The sequence below is a fragment of the Apis florea genome, unplaced genomic scaffold (genome assembly GCF_048593485.1).
Source record: "Apis florea isolate Af1SG1 unplaced genomic scaffold, ASM4859348v1 contig_3034_pilon, whole genome shotgun sequence".
Classification (NCBI taxonomy): Eukaryota; Metazoa; Arthropoda; class Insecta; order Hymenoptera; family Apidae; genus Apis; species Apis florea.
In genome coordinates, this window is record NW_028256693.1 from 947,884 (window position 1) to 969,071 (window position 21,188).

The 21,188-nt window shown below is 29.4% G+C and overlaps 2 protein-coding genes across 2 annotated transcripts in view; one reads left to right on the plus strand and one right to left on the minus strand.

Moving 5' to 3' along the window:
- The window catches only part of jeb (low-density lipoprotein receptor domain-containing jelly belly protein), an 89,945-nt gene that overhangs the window by 58,490 nt on the left and 10,267 nt on the right, over positions 1-21,188 (minus strand). The gene's annotated exons all lie outside the window — the stretch shown is intronic.
- The window catches only part of apolpp (retinoid- and fatty-acid binding glycoprotein apolipophorin), a 35,413-nt gene continuing 27,805 nt past the window's right edge, over positions 13,581-21,188 (plus strand). Inside the window, exon 1 of the mRNA XM_003691446.4 lies at positions 13,581-13,764. Coding sequence (XP_003691494.3) covers positions 13,689-13,764 — 76 coding nt within the window. The 5' untranslated portion in view covers positions 13,581-13,688. The remainder of the gene's footprint in view (positions 13,765-21,188) is intronic.

Below are 21,188 nucleotides of genomic sequence, written 5' to 3' on the forward strand. Positions count from 1 at the left end.
TAGGAAGGCTTTCCCAAAATTTTAAATAACTTCAGAATATTTTTTAATCAAAGAGAAACTTTTAAATTTTAAAAATAGCTTTTCGAATTAGAACATTTTTCCTCAAAAAAGGAAAATCTTTCTTTTTTTAAAATTTATCAATTATTATTCTTCAACTAACTGTACTAATAATTATTTCGAAATAAAATTCATTCTACGAGATATTAATATTTCCAACATTTTATATATATTATGATATAACTTGAATTACACGAATTTATATTCTTTTTATAATAATCTTTACTTAATTGCATATATTTTATTACGTTTAAATTATCTTCTATCATTCCCATTATTTTTGTAAAAGTTTCGTGCTGATTATGTAATAATAATAATAATTATGTATTCTTTTGAAGAACCTAATAAAAAATTCATTTGCATGTTTAAATTTTTTAATTCTAAAGATTATATATGAATGATTATATATGAATATGAATGAAACGGGATAAAATGAAATACATAAAATTTAAAATCAAAAGCACGATTGTTTCATATATAAATATATTAGAATATTAATTCGCTAAAATTATATCAATTATTTAATGCATATTACTCTCATTTGATTGTTTACTTATTTTAATCATTATTATAGATTCAAAATGTAAAAACATTTTATATTAAAAATATGCATATATATATATATATATATATATAAAATACATCAATCCTACTTCCATTATTAAATTTTATTATAAAAATTACTCTTTAAATCAAAGAGTAAATATTCACAAATTATCGATAATACCAATATCACTAATAAATTATCTTTAACAGATATTGTGACAGATTCAATTATGTACACGTTTTTCACAACAAATAATTATTATTTGTCGCGTGTTTCTTATTAATTCTTAAAAATTTCTTATCCAATTTTTTGGAGAATGGAATTATCACGCGGATAATATATCAATATAGAAGAAATCAACCCAAAATCAACCCATCGTGATACATTTTTTATACAATAATGGAAAGCTATAATATAATTTTCTATATATGGAATATTTGTCGCAATGTTGCTCATACCTTTATTACATATCTTAATTATACATATAACGTTTAATGGTTCGCGTAAATATTCCGTTCACGGACGTCCGATTACGTCATTGTTCGATATCGTTCTCATAGATTTATGCGGATAGTGACGTCAACGCGTGTTTCGTGATCCGAATATAATGGACGGAATCTCTCCAATTTTAAAAATCCAAAATGGGGTTGTTGGTACACAAAAACAAGATATCTTTATCTAGAAGAAATCGTAAAGAGGGAGGGAGATAAATCTCCTAGACTTCGAATACGAATTATTTTTCTCCGTTACACGAACATCCAGTACACGATCGACAGATATAAATCGATATATACACACAATATTTAAACAATTTGCAATAACATTTTTTAAATAACTTACGAAATTTTCAAACTTACGGGGAATTTTATATATAATTAATTACACGTAAACGCATTAAACTTCATATACACGATACTTGAGCGATCATTCATATCAGTGAGTATTACAGTGTACAATGATTCGATACTCGTATGATTACGAGAACTCGATACTCGATACTTAAAGTGAAAAACGTGAGGAGAATCCGATTTTTTAACCATTAAAAAACGAATCAAAAAAAAAAAAAAATTTTGTTGAATTACTTAAAATTGGAATTCCACGTATATCTATAATCCCTCTCCGCACGAATGTGTGAAAACACACGAACGCGATATCGAATCACCGTTACTCATGTAAGTACTACTTACGTCCATATATAGAACGGTGCATTGTGTTACAGGAAGCACGCGAGTATGTACGAATGGCACTGGAAACGATTGACACGATTGTAACGTGCGCGATATCGGAAACGGCGATACTCGATACCCCCGAGCAAAGCACCCCTCCCTCCCTCCCTCCCTCCCTCCCCGTGCGTTCGAGGATGTTATACGATCGATACAAATTGCCGACTGTGGAAATGTCGCGACACATTATGTAAAGTTCAACGATTCACGGCCGGGACCTCCACGTGCCACCGGGTCTCAAACCTCCCTCTTCCAAGCCACCGGAGTCTGCTCTGTCCAACCTCTTTTCGTTCCCAACCCCCCTCCAAATAACTCGAGAACCAATGCGATACAATAATACAATTAAAAAATTAACACTCGTTAAATATCACCGAGAAACTAACGCTACTTCCATTCAAATTCGATTCCTCTCGCAGGTTGAGGGATTGTTGAGGCAGAATGGGAGAAGAATCGTTTTTATTTTTATCGAATAACAAGAATTTCAATAGCTTGAATCGGAGATGACTCGTTTCTCGAGAATTTTTCTCATGTGCCAGAAACAATAATGAAATGAAAGACTTTTAAAGAAATTATGGAGGATTAAGTGGAACATCAGAACGTAATATTCTTGTAGGATATAGCGATTTAGTCGTGTTGCAAAAGAAACAAACGCCAGAGGTTGTTAAATTGGAAAAAGCAACAAGCGAGTCGCGGGTTGAGAGGCACTACCCCGTTGAGCAAGGAGGGTCAAATTGAAGGATGATATTTCGCGAAATAAAAGGGGATTAAATCGACAATATGAGGAGGGAGGAGGAGGGATTGGCAACATGAAGCAACGGGGAGGAAGGGGATTGTCGGGCCAAGGGGTTGAGGGCGTCAGACGTTGCGAAAACTCGAAAGGGGATAGGGACGAAGGGGGTTAACGTCGACGCTAAAAATAAAGCGAACTAAAATTAGGGCTGGCTCGTTTCTTCCCTCGAAACCCCTTTTCTTTTTCTTCCCTTTTTACGATCGTAATTTTGTTGCACTCGATCTCTCTCTCTCTCTCCCTCTATCTATCTATCTATCTATCTATCTATCTATCTATCTCTCTCTCTTCTCTTTTTTTGGCGGGTGAAAATGAAGAAAAGATATGGAATGGGGGATTTAAAGAGAATTTTCGCATATTTTCAAAGGACGAGATGTGCGTTTAAACGTTTCTGCCTGGAGTTTGTATATCGTACGTGTGCGGTTTATGTAGATACGTTTACCTGTTGCGTTGAAACGAAAATGAAAATGAATGTTACACGGTTAGTTTCATAGATTTTTTTTTTTTTTTTGGAAATTTTGTTAGATAGATTCGTAAGGGAGATTATTTTTTGAAGAGATTCATTTAAATGTTTTTAACGGTGAAGCGAGAAGTTTGTTTCGTTAGTTTGAGAATTCGATTTTTATACTTGTTTATTTATGATATTTTATCGATGATTAATTTATTTTTTTTTAAGTTAATTTATCGACATGAATAAAAACAGATTATATGATTATAATTATTTTATGTTTGATATTCGATGAATATCTTTTGCAAACGGATTTTATTTAGATAAATATCTTAATTGTGATAAAAATAGCAATCAAAAATAATGACACTAGTGAAATAATAAAACGTTTCAATGGACTTTGTTTAAATTGATTGAAACTTTCTATTCTTTCTATAAGGAGATTGAAATATATAAAAATTTTTCTTGATAATATGTATTTATTTATCAATTCTAATGAAAACTGTATAAAGTTTCACGAGAACTCTATTTATATGAATAAAAAATTAGATTTGATTCGTAAAAAATTTCTAAAAAAAAGAAAAAACTAGTACGTGGACTTCGTACGTTTTCAATTACTGAGTCATTTATTTATTTGCATCATGCATTGGCCGATAATAGAGATAAAAGAATGTTTTAAATTTCGACAATCATTATATCGTATTTGATTTACGCTCTCTTATCAATTCACTATTTATTTGCATTCTAACCGATTAAAAAGAATTCATGACGAAATCGTAAGATTAAATTAAATAATAATAAAAAATTCCTTGGTGTAGGAGGATACGATAATGTGAAATTTGCAAATCATACGCGTGATTTTAAAAAGGAAAAAACGAAAAAACGCGAAAGAAAAATCTTGATAACCCGATCGTTGTTATATAATTATTCGTATAGTTTGTATTTCAATGTGATATTAATTAAAAAATTTGAATTTCGATTTTTTTTTTTTGGTCAAAATCGAAGAGAAGTTTCCAATGAATATTTTGCAATTAGAAAATTTTCAGTGCGATAATTTCGATGTTTAAAAATGTTATAATTCAAAAGATTTTCTAAATTTTTAATTGTTTAAATTTGAAAATTTTCAACAGGGTTTGCGAGTTGGAAAAACATCCAAATATCGTGTTGTTCATTTTCATTATCTCCTATATAAAAGATTTATAATATTTTTCAACTTAAAAATATTAATTTAATTTTAAACAATTCTCAGAGATTTAATGAATTTTTCAATGGAAAATTGATTGTGGAAAATTTAAAAAATTCATCAATGCGTGTTTCTATCTCTGATTCAAAAATTTCTTGAAAATGAAAAAAAAAAAAAAAAAATTGTCTTCGATTCTAATTCACGAACGAAATAAAATATGAATTAAATTACAAATTTATTAATTACATTATTATTATTAATAAGCATCTTTGTACACTGTTCGATGGTACAATGAGTAAAAAAGATGAAAATTTAATAAACACGATTGCGCACATTTAAAAATTCGATAATGCCAGATAAATATTGGTCGATAAGCTTTTTTTTTTTTTTTCTTTTCCATAAAATATATAACTACTCACTTATACCACCGAGTCGCGACATTTCTCGAACTTTACATGTTTGTTATTTATTAATCTCGCAGCGGAAGAACCGTCGATTCATCGAAATCACTGATATCACTAACATAATATTGGGACGAACAATAAAAATCGCATATCGGCACTTTCCTTTGTCAATAGTTTCTGGGACAACGGGGGCGATTGTTCGTTTACGATCGTAAAAAATGCTTAACATTGAGATTTGAAAACTTCCCAAGTTTAATTGCCGATCGAAGATAGGAGTACAATTTACGTGGAGATAAATCTTGAGGGGGAACATTTCCATAAAAAAAAAAAAAAAGAAAAAAGAGAACGAGAATGACAAATTAAATAGGAAAATCTTTGGACGTTGTGTTTAAACGTGTATTGAATGGAATAATTAAACATGTACGTGGCACATACATGCATATGTAAACACGTATCGTAACAAAGGGAATATTGTTAAGTTACTAAGTTTTAAAAGATTTTAACGTGACGTTTCTTGTAGATTGGTTTTTAATGAATTTTAATAATTTTATTGGAAATATATGATATTGCATTATCATATTGGAAAATGTGCAACTTGGAAATGGATCGTGTTGAACGTTTCATTACATTTTAATCGACGAAGATTAAGTATATCCACAACGAGTTATGCGTTATTATTTCGAACAGTAAGAAGTGTATGAAACATATTGTTTTTTTTTTCCTTTTTAATATATTAAAATAATATTTCATATATATCCAATATTCGAATCAGTTATATAAAAAATATGACTGTATACGAACGTTTTTATATTTAAATATTTTGACAAAAATTCAGAAGATTACACACCTCGATTGATAGCGATACGGTTGGCCGAGTCTATTTATATATCTATCGTTTGTTCTTTCAAAAAATAATTTTTCTCGATAAATATTACGCGTAACGTTGTATCAAAAATTGCATATTAACAAAAATGAAACAAAGGATTTTGAAGAAAATAATTACTTCATCAAAAAAGAAAAAAAAATGTAAAGAACACCAATATTTATAACCAACCTTTCCTTTCCTATCAAAATTACACATAATTATACCACTAATAACAATAATTTATTTCAAAAATTGACAAAAAACTCAAAAAAAAAAAAAGAAATAATTTATATCGAAATTCTATGTGATATATAACTATATGATTAACAATTTGATACTGAAACGGAAAATATTTTCGATAAGAAAAAAAAAAATATATATATATATATATAAAAATAATTAATTACTTTTTAACGACTCAAGATCGATCACTGGGAGGATTAAAAAGTAATATCATCGCAAAACTGGCCGGAAATGGTATCAGTTTCGTGCTTCTAGCCTCTCGAAACCATTCTTTTTCATCACACTCTCCGTTCCTCTTTTTACCCACGGCACAAGGATAACGGCGTGGTGTATGCATCGGTTACGCTCGTCCATCGGCTTTTAATCAAAAGATACAAAGGACCGGTGTTGCTGTTTGTTTGGCGTCCCCTCGAAAACGCGACGACACAGAGGATCCGTAACACGATTTTCAACGATACATCTAGGAAATCCCTTTGATCAAGGAACAAGCAGCTCGCGATAGAAATCCGCAAAGAGGAAAATACACAGTCGATTCCCTGAGGGTGGAAGGAGATCATCGTGAATCGATCGTCGAACGAAATTGAATAACTCTGCTCGATGAAAATTTATCTTTTGGGGTGATGGTTCTTTCTTTAAGATCGATATATACTCCTGACAGTGTGACCAAAGGAAAATTCATTTTCTACGTAAACTTAAACCTTTTCCGATATCTTATATCTTTATCTTTATTTTGATAGTTTTATATTTTGAATTTTTGTCTTTTTATGCTCCAGAATATTAAAAATTTGGAAAAAATTTAGGATTACTTTTGTAATATTCGTTAATTTTTATTTGAAGTCGACCATTGCAAAAAAATACGAAGATTGCTTGAGAAGATATTTATTTTGTGTTTAATCTTGATATTTTTATCAATGATGTAATATTCTTAGATCCATTTTGTTTGCAAAAATTACTCGATATTCTAGCCTTTCAAAAATTGAAAGAAATTCTTGAACTGCTTATTCTATCGATTTTTATTTGACGTTTTGCGAATGTGTCAACGATCTTTCAAAAATAAATTTCACTTTATTACTTTAAATCCATTACTGTTACCCGTTCAAAAGATTCAATATTTAAATCACAAAAATTTCAGAAAAATTTCGAATCGTTTACCAATATCTCTATCCCATTATACAATCAACTCATTAAAAAAATATCTTTGATAGTAATCGAAACGGTAATCACAGAGATGTTTAAAAATTCATTTTCATACGTGATGATCAAAATAAATATATCCAAAAGAACGGAGGGTTGAACGAAATATTTATGATGAGGAATACTCGTAATCCAGGATGGACTCTTGACTCGAAGACCATTTCTTTTTCTCACATTTGCAACGGAGCAACGGTCACAATGTTATCGCTTCTTCTAAGCTGGTTGCACGAGGCTTGGTAACGCCTGTCAGCTCGCCAATATCGTGAATCGCTTTGATATTCAGTTTTATTCAAGTTCGAATTCGACAGAATGCAAATACAATTGCGACAATTGTGATTCGCAGTGACAATTGAAAAATCAATGAGTAATTAATCTTTTGACTTCTTAATTCTGCTGATTTAAAATAATTTATCATGTGAAAAGAATTCTTTCTTCTATCATATTACGTTTTGTTTCCTTGGATTGATAGAAGGAAGGAAAATAGAGATATCTATTGTTAATTTTTCTCAAGAAGAGAGGGAAAAATCAAACTTGTTTAGAATTTAATACGTACATTCGATACGTATTGAGGATTGGACATAAAAATTGTCCAAGTATTATGATAAACTGTATTCTATCACTTTTATATTTTCTTAGGGTTTCTTCTTTCATTAATTAATAAAACTTTGAATTATTGGACTATTTTATCGACAATACAAATAATATTGAAATTGATTAAAATAATATAAAAATATGAGGATTTCATCAAAATAAAACTTGAGTAACCTTCAGATAGATATTATCAAAGTAAATTTTTTGAATAATTTTTTCTTCAAAGATATTTTTATATCGTGTAGCAAATAACAAAATAAAGATTCTTCTCTAAAAAAGAGTAAGTTCCTGGCTGAACTTACGACTAAAGATTGAAGTCAGTCCCTCAAAAACTCGATGTTCTTTTTCTGTTTCGTCAAATTGTTGTTAAACTTCGAATATATGAGACAACAAAACACAACAAAAAAAAATTCAAAAAAATGTCTGCTTTCATCAATATTGAAAATTCAATAAGGGTGCAAATTCACTCGATCCATCTCAATTCGGTGTTTTGATCTCAAATATCTTCGTTCTATTTGCAATTGATCACCGATCGAAACAACCGGGCAAGAACTTTCCTCCATTTGCAAACACGATATCACAGGATATATGTATATGATAATCCATTGCCGCAGCCACTGGTTGTGACAGATTCTCGGCAAACATGTGAAATGAGGATTATCAAAACAATATTCTGGATAGGGAATGGCTGTTGGCGCGGGGCTCGAAGCGTGGCATACAATCCATTTCCGGTAGGGAGGCCCCATCCGGCACCGGTGATATGTTAATAACGCGTGCGACCATGCAAAAGGAATGCACGGATTATGCGCGGTGACATTTTTGAACGGTGTGGAATTGGGTTGACGTCACTCACGAATTCAACGTTTCTCCGTATACCGATAAATCGGATCGATCTCGAATTTGTTTCGGCAAACAATTGAAATGTCAACCGGCTCGTGTTAATTTCTTGATTGACGTTAGAAACGTTGTTGCTCGAGTTCAATTGAAGATATTTATTGGGGGGAGGGGGGGGGGGAGAGAGAGAGAGAGAGAGAGAGAGAGGAAGGAAAAATTTATTGTAAATTGTAAATATATATCGTTGATAGAAGTTTTAATTTCTGAATTATACAATTGATAATTGATACGAGAATTGGTGAATAAATTGTTGCAAGAATTGTAATTATTGTGGAGTAAATTTAAAAAAATTTTTTTTAATAAGAAAAGTTTTTAATAAGAATCATATAATAAGAATATTATTATTATTAAAAATAATGATTGATAAGATGGAATTATAACTGATAAAGTATACGCGTTTTATGTATATATATATATATATTAAATGTGTGAGAAATTTTATATTGCATTTGTATTGCATACGGATACTGCGTGGGGCATTATCGCGATGTTTGCGAGTTAAAGTCCGTTATTTTCCGCATTGTCATTGTCGCCACTGCAAACCAATGAGTAATTCGTTTACTGATAATTTTCCATTCAAATTTGCCCGAGTCTGTCTCATTTAATTATCTTTAGCCATGTTTACGCGTCGAATGTTCATATGTTCAATTGCTCGAAATTGATACGAGCAATCCTGTTTTTCCTTTAAAATCAACGATAATCTATGTGACAAATTTTTTCTTCGTTACTCGAAGAACACAACAGATTTTAAGTCGGAATAAATTCGGAAATATAGATATTAAACTTGTTTGAAAATGAATCGAATTCACTTTTATTGGACGATGTATCAATCTAAGAGCACTAGATGCATCATAATAATCAAATTTCTCGTTTTTTTTCTCGTCATACGTAGCAATAGGAAGAAAAAAATTTAGATTTTTTTTGTATCGATTTAAATAATTAAGAAAAATTTTTGAACCAATTATATGAGATATACTATGATCATTTTGGAAGTATTTTTAATAATATTTATAAAAAATTAGAATTTAAGAAAAAATTAAATAAAACCTCCTTTGAAATCTTGAAAGGTTACATCATAAATTATAATTAATTTCACTTTCGATAAGACAAATTCGTTTTAAATAAAAATAATCGTAGCTATAAATATGTATTTGTTGTAATATTGTAATAATACGAAAATAATGATTTTAAAACAAATATGACACGAGTTACAATATTTTCCAAGTTTATTTTTTTAATAATTTAATAAGTTAATAATTGAAAAATAATTATATCACTTGCAGCAAATGATGCATTCTTCTTGAAACAATCAACGTTCTTCTATTATCATTACATAGAAATAAATAATATTCTATAACAATCGTATTAAAAATAAAATGATAATTCAATAATGGATCGATCGATGAAAGACTAGTGGAAATAAATCGAAACTCAAGTCGTATAAATACTCTATATTTGAACCGATGATTATTAAAAAAAATAAGACTGGGGTTATCGGTAGATTAGATTCACTTTAGTCGCGTATTCAAGGTATTTTTGATATATTTATACATATTTATATAACGCATTGAATAAATTGCATTCATACTGTAATAATAAAATTTTTTTGAATTTCGAAATTTAATTATGACTTTTATAATCTGTTTCAAAAGTTAAAAGAGTTATATTTACTTCTATTTACGATTATTCGTACGATAAGATTTTATTACAAGAAAAATTTATAAAATTTATATTCATTTCGATACATCAAAATGCAATGAATAAGACGAATTTAGGATCTTATCGTATCGAATATTGAAAAAAATATTAAAATTTCATTGTAATCTAATAAATATTAAATATTTTATATTTAACTATGTCACAACAGGCTTTTAATAAATTTCATCGATAATTCAATTAGTATTTACGATTGGATCTCCAATTTATTCCTGCCGATGATACTATTATATTGCGATTTAATTTCTGAAATATTTTTCACTTTCATTCAACGAGGAATTGCATCGAAATTCCATCTCAGATGTGAAATTGTTTCTTTTCGAGGATGAAAAAAAAATAATTCGAATCTGAATATCCTGATAAATTAATTAAATTCTAAATATACGTGAAAAGTTGGTGTCAATGAAATTTTTTTCATTTGGAAATAGACTACGAGACGAATCCACGGTGTAAGGCACAAAAAGAGAGGAGGAGATAGGAAGCGAAAAAAGGAAGAAAAGATGTACAATGTTAAACGGAGCCTTTGATAAATTAATTAAAGATGAATTATGCAAAAAAGTTCGCTTTTAACTGGATCTCTTTACCCAAAGATTAACGAAGTTCTTTCGACGATTCCCGCCTGTTCCAGCCCGATGCAATGCAATTATGCTTGAAACAGTTGGAAAATTATCTTACATCTCTAAGCCTCGTTCACTATCTGTTACGCTATTTCGATTTCTTTCGAAAAAGAGACGAAGAAAAAGATAAAAAAAAAAAAAAAAAAAAAGGGAAAAAAAGGAAAGAAAATTCTACGTAGGAGGGAACGTTGTTACATAAGGAAAAGAAAGGTCAAAGGGAATTATGGTGTTCATTTAATCCTGTAGAGGTCACGATTTCATTCATAAAGTCTTCCACTGTAACTACTTTACAGAATTGATGTTTACTCATGATTTGTTTCAAGCCTTTTTCAAGTTGAAATGTCCTATATAAAAAATGCTCTACATTTTTTCATTTTTCCATTTTTATTTTTCAACTCTATGTAATTCTGTAAGGATTTGAAATCAGATCTGATATTCAATCTAACAAGCAAGGAATTTTTTTGCAAGGAATATTTTTTTTGAACTTGTTATGTAATATTTTAATAATTAAAAAATGTTTTAAGGTAAAAAGTGTATACATATATAAGTACTGCATATTTAAAATTGAGTTCAAAGATTTTATTTGTAATTGAAGTTTGGAAGAAAGATTAATTTCATTAGCTCTTTATATTGAGATTTATGATTCAACAAATATCTAAGAAAAATCTTTGTATACTTTATAAAAAAAAAATTTTCATTTTTAAATGAAAATAAAATTCTAGTAATATTTCATTCAGAGTTAAGATCACTAATGAATAAATTATTCAACTATCACTTTATATCTTATTAAAAAACATCTAAAGATCCTGACCTACATTAAATTTTTATCGATCGCCCTTGAAGTTACATAATGTCAAACAAGAATATTCCATTATGTCATATAACATATGAATTAATATACAAATATAAATAGCGATAAAGATTGATAATATCCGTATTATCTCGAATGAATTATATAAATGATTTTAGCGATTTAGAAAATTAAACTCAACGGCACAAGTCAGTTCACTCGTTTAAGATTAGCGCAGGTCGAAATCATCGTTTATCTTTTTGTTTGAAAATGAATCATTCGCTATGTTCTATGAAATATAAATTTGCAACGTTATTGCAATGGTTATCGATTATCGGATATTATTTCTGAAGGATCTTCTTAGAGAAAGAAATTAATCAGCTCTTTATAACGATATACAAAAAGAAAAAAAGTGTTTCGATGAGAGAAAATCATGTGTGTATATATATATATATATATATCCGATCTTTGAAGTATCCAATTAATTCGCGAATGCTCGAGTCAACAATTGGTTCCGCAATAATATTGTTATTAATTTTCAATAAATGATTTTTATTAATTAAATCATAATATAATATAATATTGTCGTAATAATAATTATTATTGAATTATTTATTTCCATTGCATTAAATATTTAAAGTATCTTTGTCCCTTCAACTTATATTTTACATTTCATCTTATAAGAGATCTTTTTTATCAGAAATTTCACTCTATTCCAACATGCACAATTCCCCATTTTCCAATAATTCTCCTCGCTAATCGCACCTGGAAAAATAACAAAATTCATTCCTCCACGAGCGACCAAGCAATCTACTTCCCCTACCCCGACCAGGCCATAAAATTCCAACCCACGGAACACCTGCACCCCAAAACCGTCGTACCAAAGCCATCTAAATCACCCATTACGATCGTTCTCTCGGCCTCTTTCATTCCCAAATAAAAAAAAAAAAAAAAAAAGAAAGAAAGAAAGAAAAAAAAAGAAAACAACACCTAGGAACTCGTAATTATTCTTCAAACTAGTTTGTGCACGATGAAATGGCAAACGAATGACGAATAGTAATAGTATAATAATAAATTACACGAAAATGGAACGATCAGCTGTTTCGAACACAAAGGATTACACCTCTGAACGTGCACGGTGTCAGATAGTGGTGTACAGTCATCCCTCGACTCGTATCGTTTCACGCTTATGTCTCTTTTCTATTAGCAATGTAATACTCATTTTTCATTTTCTTTTTTTTTTTTTGCAGATATGTATGCGTACACATCTATCTCTTTAAATTTATTATTTATTATTTTATTTTTTATTTTAATTTATTACTTTATTTTTGTAATTGTATAAGTTGTATTTTACTTTTTAAACGACAGGAAATTCAATATAACTTGAATTTAAATTCCATAACAAATTCATTGATATATATGTATGTATATTTTGATAGCAACAATAGTATTTCAATTTAAAATTATCGCAAATATCTTTCTACGTAATTCTTTAATTAATGAGTTATGAAATATTTTTAAAAACAATAACTTCCATTTTTTTTTATTTAATCCACAATTGCTATGCATTTACACTATTGTTAGAATTAGAATTATTTTTGAACCTTTCGCCAATTTCGTTACCGATCAACGAATTCTTGTTACAAATGTCAACGATATCTACATTTTTTACTCTCTTAAAATGAACTTAAAATTCACGAAATTTCGATACAACTCTACAGTTTAAATTTCGTCGATCGAATTGGAAAACACGTCGTTAATCGTTGATCGCATCGATTACTCATTTGTCGCGTAACTATAACGTTCTAAATCCATCCGACTCTACGAACGTCGAAGAAAACCTGACACAAACATCACATCACGCGTTCACTCGTTTCGTTATACGACCCGCCGCTGGATCTCGTTATCTCAGTGTCAACGTGATGAATAGAGTACATACCGTATGCCAATGTCTATCGTGGACAAGCGAGCCGCGAGAGGGGGGCCGCGAGAGCATAAAAGCACGCACGAAGAAAAGCATCGATGCTTTTGTGGTGTTTCTCTCGTGGCCGCATCGTGTCCCAGCTGATATTGTGCCGAGAGTGATACATATAACTCGAGACTCTTCTGCCTAACCGAGGAGGATTGTCATGGGGCATCCACCTCGACTCACGGGGACGGCCTTCGCCTGCCTTTTCCTATTTTTCGCGGTTACCGAATCGGCCCGTAAGTACCCCTTAACGTTCCGACCCTTCGAGATGTACGATCACACACACAACACACACATATATATATATACTCGTTTCTCGAAAATTTCTTTTTCTCCCTTTCGATAATATTGCTGGAAGAAAAAAAATTCAAGAACAAACTAATGGAAAATAATGATTATGTTATTTTGTACGATCGAAATTTTTTAAACTGATTTTCCTTCCAGTTCTTCTTGAGTATATATTCTTTGACTTGAGCATATATATTATGAGAAATGATTTGGAAAATAATTATTCTTTCGTAATCGAATTTTTTTTTTTCTTTTTCTTTTGAAGTTCATATCATATCAGACCCTTTCATATCGGCCAAGTTTTAATGATTGCGTAGTAACATTTCGAATAGCAAAATTTGTGTAACTATTGTTTGCAGTTTGGCTCAGTTTCTCTCGGAGATTCATTGTGAAAGGGTTAACTTTATACAGTGGAATATGCTACAACGAAATAATTAGTTTCAAAACCTCGTTATTATGGATATTAACCCTTTTGGGGCGAATTTTGTTTTTAATAAATAAATGCATAATATTATATTATATGGATTATATTATGGAACTGTAGAAAAAGAGGAAGCTGAGCCTAATTCTCGAAATGGAATGTGTAATCTCAAAAAAGAAAAAAAATTTGTAACAAATATACAATTAGTATTTAAAAATTACTTCAAGATGTATCATCCTATTAGGCTCGAAATACGTTTCGTGCTCGCTATCTACAACAATGTTAGCACCCAGTACGATGATTTAGGCAAGAAAAATTTAATTGAAAGTAATATAATAATCGTCGAACAATCCACATTCATTGTTGCCGCGTTGTAGCATGGTCCATTGTACTTGAGGGATAAGTTTTAATCCTATCCTTGACTTTATTTAATGAAATTTTATTTTTTAAAGATTACTTTCTGTTGACTGCAAAAAAAAATTTTTAATTTAAAAATGAATTTAAAAAATGAAACGATTGATTTTGATTTTCTTATTAATACATAAATAATTAGATAATATTCTGATTAGATAATTTTTAAATTTTAATAATATATATATATATAATTTATTCTCTTAATTAAAAATTATAAACAGTAAATCCTGAATAACATTTTGATTAATTACAAAATTTTGAGTTATAATTTCTATCTATCTATTCAAAAAGATGGAAGAGAATTTAGCTCAAAAATAGAATCTTTAGAGTATTAGTATTGTTGAGAGAGATTAGAGAAGGGATTATTATTGATTAGAAGACAGTTGATAAAGTGATGAAGTAATTTTATCAAAGAAAAATATTGACCTTTTATGAAATGAACTAGAATTTTCTTTAATCACAAAAAAATGATGAACTGGCGAATTAAGAGATAAATGACACGCTCGCGTTGGCAAGTTTTTTGATAGCTTCTGAGAATCTCATAAAGGGAAAAGCAGCGATCCTTTTTTTACCATAAACGATTTCTTCGATAGAGCTACAATTTAAGTGGTTTTACTATCATTAAGGATTCTGTTTTAAAGAACATGTTTAAAAATTTTAGATTTTTTTCTTCTTTAAAATAGAAATTCATCTTGATTCATTTGCAAAGATTTCTTGTTTAGACACGAAAAATTTTTAATTCCTTTAATATAGAAAATAATAGAAGAGAAACAACGAAAATAAGACAAAAAGAAATCATGGTATGTTCATTAAAATTCTCTATATAAAATTTACCATCTCGTCATTAAATCATAAAAAAGATGTATATTGTATAATTTTTTTTAATAGAAATATATGCTTTTTTACATACAGAAAAGTTGATAAATATATATTTTTACTTGAAAAGAAGCGATTATATATATCGTACACATTTAATATCTGAAGTATGATATAATATTAATAAAATAATTTACAAATCGAAGCCAATATCGTTCGTGGATGATATCGAATATTGCATACATTTTATTTATTTTTATTTTTATAAACCGATAAAAGATTTATAAATATAAATAGATAAACAATCATCAGTTTTTTTCCAACTTTTTTTTTCAAAGATATCAGTATCGCGTTGAAATGATAAATTTTAAATAAACGATGTAAAATTGTTTCAAATAATTCTTAGAAAATGTGTTTTAATCTTAAAGTAATCTTAAAATAAGAAATACCGATAACAACAGAATTCTTTCAGATTCGATTTGCGAAATACTTTGACAAAAATTATCGTTAATTGACTTGAACATTAACGATATTTGCCAAGTTCTTTAAGTATTTCGGTATGACAAGTATAACCACTAAAAGGAAGCGTAATAGAATTTTAAAAGACTTCGAATCTCTTAATTCTCTCGAAAACTTCGTTATCTCTATATTAGTCGAAGGTTTGTTCGTGATCAAACGAATCCCAATTCAAAATCGAATTCAATTTCATCGGTAGTTGAATCCAATTTAAAAAAAAAAAAAAAGATTAGAAATATTTATTTTATATCATTTTCTTCTTAATTTAAATTTAATTCCGTGCTATCAAAATAAGACATAATAAATGTTATGTCTCGTTAAATTGATAATCAAACTTCTACAGAAAAAATTCTTGTAAAAATATGATTGCAAATATTGAAACGGAATTACACGTATTACATTTTATTATTACGTAAAATATAAGATTCGGTTATCTCAGAAAATTTAAATAATATAATATAATCCTATAAATAAACTGATACTTCCAAAAGGAATATACGAATATATCTTTCTACTTGAAATCAACACTTCTCGCATACTTCTTCAAAGATTTCAAATTTTGAAGCCGCGCTTGAACTTCACGCTCGAAACGACCCTTACCTATCAACTTCCTCCCTTGAATAGGAACACGCGCATCCATGCAGCGACCAAAACATTTTCTTTTTTTTTTTTTAACGGCGTGATAAACAACGTCTCTACGCCCCCATCATGATCCATCAATTTTTCACGTGGCCATACGCCGCACAGGATGTCGAGGACGTAACTCCATACACTCGAACTTGAAACTCGTTACGTCGTCTCGTGAAAACTTTTTTTCCCGGCCTCCATTACTGCGCGACAAAACACGACGATGAAATATACGTAGTTCGTAGAAACTCTGTTTATACGAACTTGTGGGAGGCACAAGGTTGTTCGTATAACCAGATTCTTCACACGATACGATTCTAATTCTCATCAGATGCGATTTCTCGGTCAGTTAATGGAAGAACTCGTTATGGTTTCGTTCATTTTTTCTTTTTTCTAGAAAATATACGCGTCGAATGTTAGAATTTTGGAAACAATATTTTTCTAATACAATAGTCGAAATTTCCTAACAAAAATGATTTTTATTCAACTTTAATTTTAAGATCTGCTACACAGCTTCGTGATTTCATTATAAGTATTCTTTCTGCACTATATTGTATAATATTGTATATGTATATAATGGAATAATTTCCAATATAAATTAAAAATTTTAAAATTATCTTTCCTTTTAAAAGAAATTGACGAAAAAGATTTGAAACTGTTCGATGAATTAATTTATAAAAGAAGATAATTTACATTTCCAATTCATATAATAAGATTGATAGCTCAGATGATTCGATGACTCGATTGATTTGTCTAAAATTTCGTTCGTGACGATGTTTCACCCATAAATGATTAGAAAAAGAAAGAAAGAAAGAAAGGAGTCGAAGAGGAGATGGAAGGTTTGACGAAATATTTTGCGATAAATTCAATTTACGCGAGAAGAGGTATCGGCCATTCACAATACGAGGGGAAGGAGTACCCTCACGCAGCAACGAAATTCAGGTAGAAGTTTATTCAGCTAGTCCCGACCGCCTCTAAAATGCATGGAACTACCCCTTTGCAGTCTCCCAGGAATTCTGTGTGCCAGGTAAATAAGTTCCACCCTCGCAGATACGTATCTCGCATAAAAGTTTTTGCAGAAACGCGAGTATCGGGGCCGGGTAAGACGGTGAGGATAGGCGCCATTTCTTTTTTGACAATATTTAATTCGAACCGTGCGTATTATTTCCAAGGTATGAAATGAACTGGATTATAACGAAAGAAGTTTACGAGATATATTGCGATATATTTGAACTTGTTTCTTCGATTCAGTTTGGGTATGAATTTTTTTTTTTTTTATCAATATATCTTGGGTTTTATTATGGAGAAATTTATTAGAATATTGAATTTATGGATTATTGGGTGAAATAAATCCAAATATATATTTATTATTCACACTCTCCACTCCTTGAAACAGTATCATAGAATTTTTATTAAGATAACTTCGCTGTCTTTTTTGCAAAAATGAATGAATAATTAAATTTATTATACATTTTTTTTCATAGAAAATAAATCGTCTATTTTGCACGTTGAAGCAAAATCTTTGACTTAAGTAAATTAATATGAAGTTTTTATTAAATTAAGTAAGCATAAGTATTTTTTTTTTTTTTTTAACTTATTTGCTAAAGAAATTACTTGCTAAAGAAGAACTTGATAGATATATTCTAGTAGATAGTTCTAATAAATCTTATGTGAATTTCTTGACCAAACGTGTCCTGATAGAAAGGGTCAATGAGCTTTCACTTCTTGATGTCAAAAGGTTATTGGTCGTGTCAAGGATGGAGAGATTAACAAGACAGACCGATGTCGAAATTAATTTCAACAGATAGGATTCGGTTATGAGTAAATTACTTTATGAATTTAGTCCATCCTTTTCATTACTATTCAAATGGGAATTCTCTTTCTACATCCTCTGGTGAATTAACAAATATGATAATATAAGTTTGAAGTTATAGAATTTTTTTTGTTTCAAGTCAATTTGATATTACTAAAATTCTTTATTTACTTTATTATTATTATATACTTTAGAGAAAATTGATAATTTTCTATTTAAATGATTTGCAAAAATATCAGTTTATTCTTACGATCGTGAAAGAGAATCCTAGTAATTTTTTTCTTTCACTAACTTTTTTTTTTCTTTAGTCGATTATTGTAGGATTGACGTACGTTTTTTTTTTTTTTTTTTTTCTTTCTTTTATAAAGATCCTGGTATTTGGTTAGTTCTAATGACTGGTTTTCGTCTTTTGTTATGTTTGTTCTAGTTTAACTGCAGCGACTATTCATAGAGCAAGCTGCGTCACAATGGACGTCAGTATACTCTACTAATGGCTACTAGAGTATTCTGCGTCTATGGCTTTGGCACATAGCTTGTTTCTTCTTCTGTATTCTAATTTCTGTACTGGTTATGTATTTTTATTCTTATCTTGGAAATAATTATCTTCCTACATTTTTTTAAACGATTGTTTATTTTAAAAATAAATATATATGTGATTTTTCAAATTATGAAAGATTGTACACAACATTATTATCGATTATTTATCTTATATGTATATATGTATAGATTGAAAGGCATGAAGACACGACATGAATTGAAAGACATGAATTAAATGAAAATGAAAAATGAGGAAAATAAGATTTGATTAATCTAATAATTAATGTTGATTGAATTTTTGAATTATGAGATAGGTTTTTTTATAATAATTATATTAATTGTTGACAAACGAATGTTAATTTTTTTAGCAATTCATGAGCTGTAAACATAGATATGAAAATCGACCAATGTAATGATTTTTAAAACTTCACAGATAACACAGAAATTGATTCGTACGATTATCTTTGACCCCGTAAACTTACGAGTTTTTATCTTTGCAAACAACTTCGAATCAGAATCATAGAGATCATGGTCTGAACTTTGAGACCGATTGGTAATTCTCTCGAAAGAAAATTCAAAAGGAGTAATAAGTAACAAATAATATCTGCGATTTAACGTTTGAATATTTTCATCCACAAGTTAAAAATAAATATTAATGTCTACTTAAATAATTCGTAATTTTTTTATTTTTCTATTTAATTTTTTATGTTTCTCTATGTTTTCATTATTTTTTGTTATCAACTTTAAAAGTTTCAGGAAAAGATATAATTTTTCAAAGAGAATTCTTTTTATTCTTTTTATTATCATTCTTTCATTTCCAAGAAAAAAATAATAGAGTAATAACAGAAATATATATATAAAGTTTTCGTTTTCTCGTCCTCGGTTCAATATTTTATTTCGAAGTAAAACTTATCATTGTGACATTTAACTTATTATTACGTTCTTACCGTCATGGATTTACGTGTGTGTATCCTGACAATAGAAACGATGCATCAAGGAAAAAAGCTTTTTCAACGTGTCTTGCTTCCCGAAGTCATCAAGCTTGCGTGTTTCCTATCTTCATCCGCGTTGATCATAAAACACTGTATAAACCACTACACTTATCAAGCAGTAATATCGAATAATTTACGACCGTGGAGACACTTGACATGAAATAACAACTATAATTAATACTTCCTTAACTATTGCTAGAAATTATCGTAATTAACTATCTTGTCTCTTCTGTGTGTTTTTTCTTTTTAATTAAAAAATAAACACATTATAAAATATATTCCAATCTTCTCCTATTAAATTTAACTCTTAAAGAACGATAATAATATCTAAGAAGATATATAATATATAAAATATATTTGAATAAAATCTTCAAAAAAAAAAAAAAAGTTTTCGTTCTATAATGTAACTACAAATTTTTTCTTACGTATTTTTCAAATAAGTATTACACCTCAAATAAAATTTTATTCTCGTTTCATTATTGAAAGGGAGAGCAATATTCCCATGGGTTAAGTTTTTTACCTAATAAGGGTTCCTTAAAACAAAAAAAGATGAAATAAATATTAATCGAAACGAAAAAAAAAAAAAAAAAGAAAAGGAACGAATCGTTGAGTGAATTTTTCAAAGTCCCATCTTGAAAATGGAATACTATTGGAGGAAATGGGTCGAGTCTCTGAGGACACGCGAAGCTTCTCCCAAGACTTCGAAACTGGCAATTTTCCCCAAAATAAACAGTATATCCTTCGAAATCGAACGATTTCTGTCATCCTCGATCATTTTTTCTTTTTCTCTCGCTTCTCTCTCAAGTCTAAACGAGTGTTTACAAAGGAGTGACACCGAACACCGAGATCAATGATACAGAGACTTCCTCCACTTTGCACGGTCCTATTGTCGATGAAGTTAGATGAAAGATGATGGACAATGATTAGGCCGCGAGTTCTTTGAATCATTACCAATGGTCGGTCGTCGTTATTATTGTCCTACTTCCGCAGACGCTAGACAATGTTAGAATTCATGTCGGTTTAAACAATAGAAATAGAACTGCGGTATGAAAATATTTTTTCAAACGATTACGTTATAATGAATATATATATATAAATAATATATGTGTGTTCTTGTCACGGTTTAAATACAGGAAATAATAAGGAAAACACGCGACTTTGATTTAAACGGAAAATTTTTAGAACGATTCCAATAAAAAGAGAAATAACGAATGTAATGAAGGAAATAGTACAAAA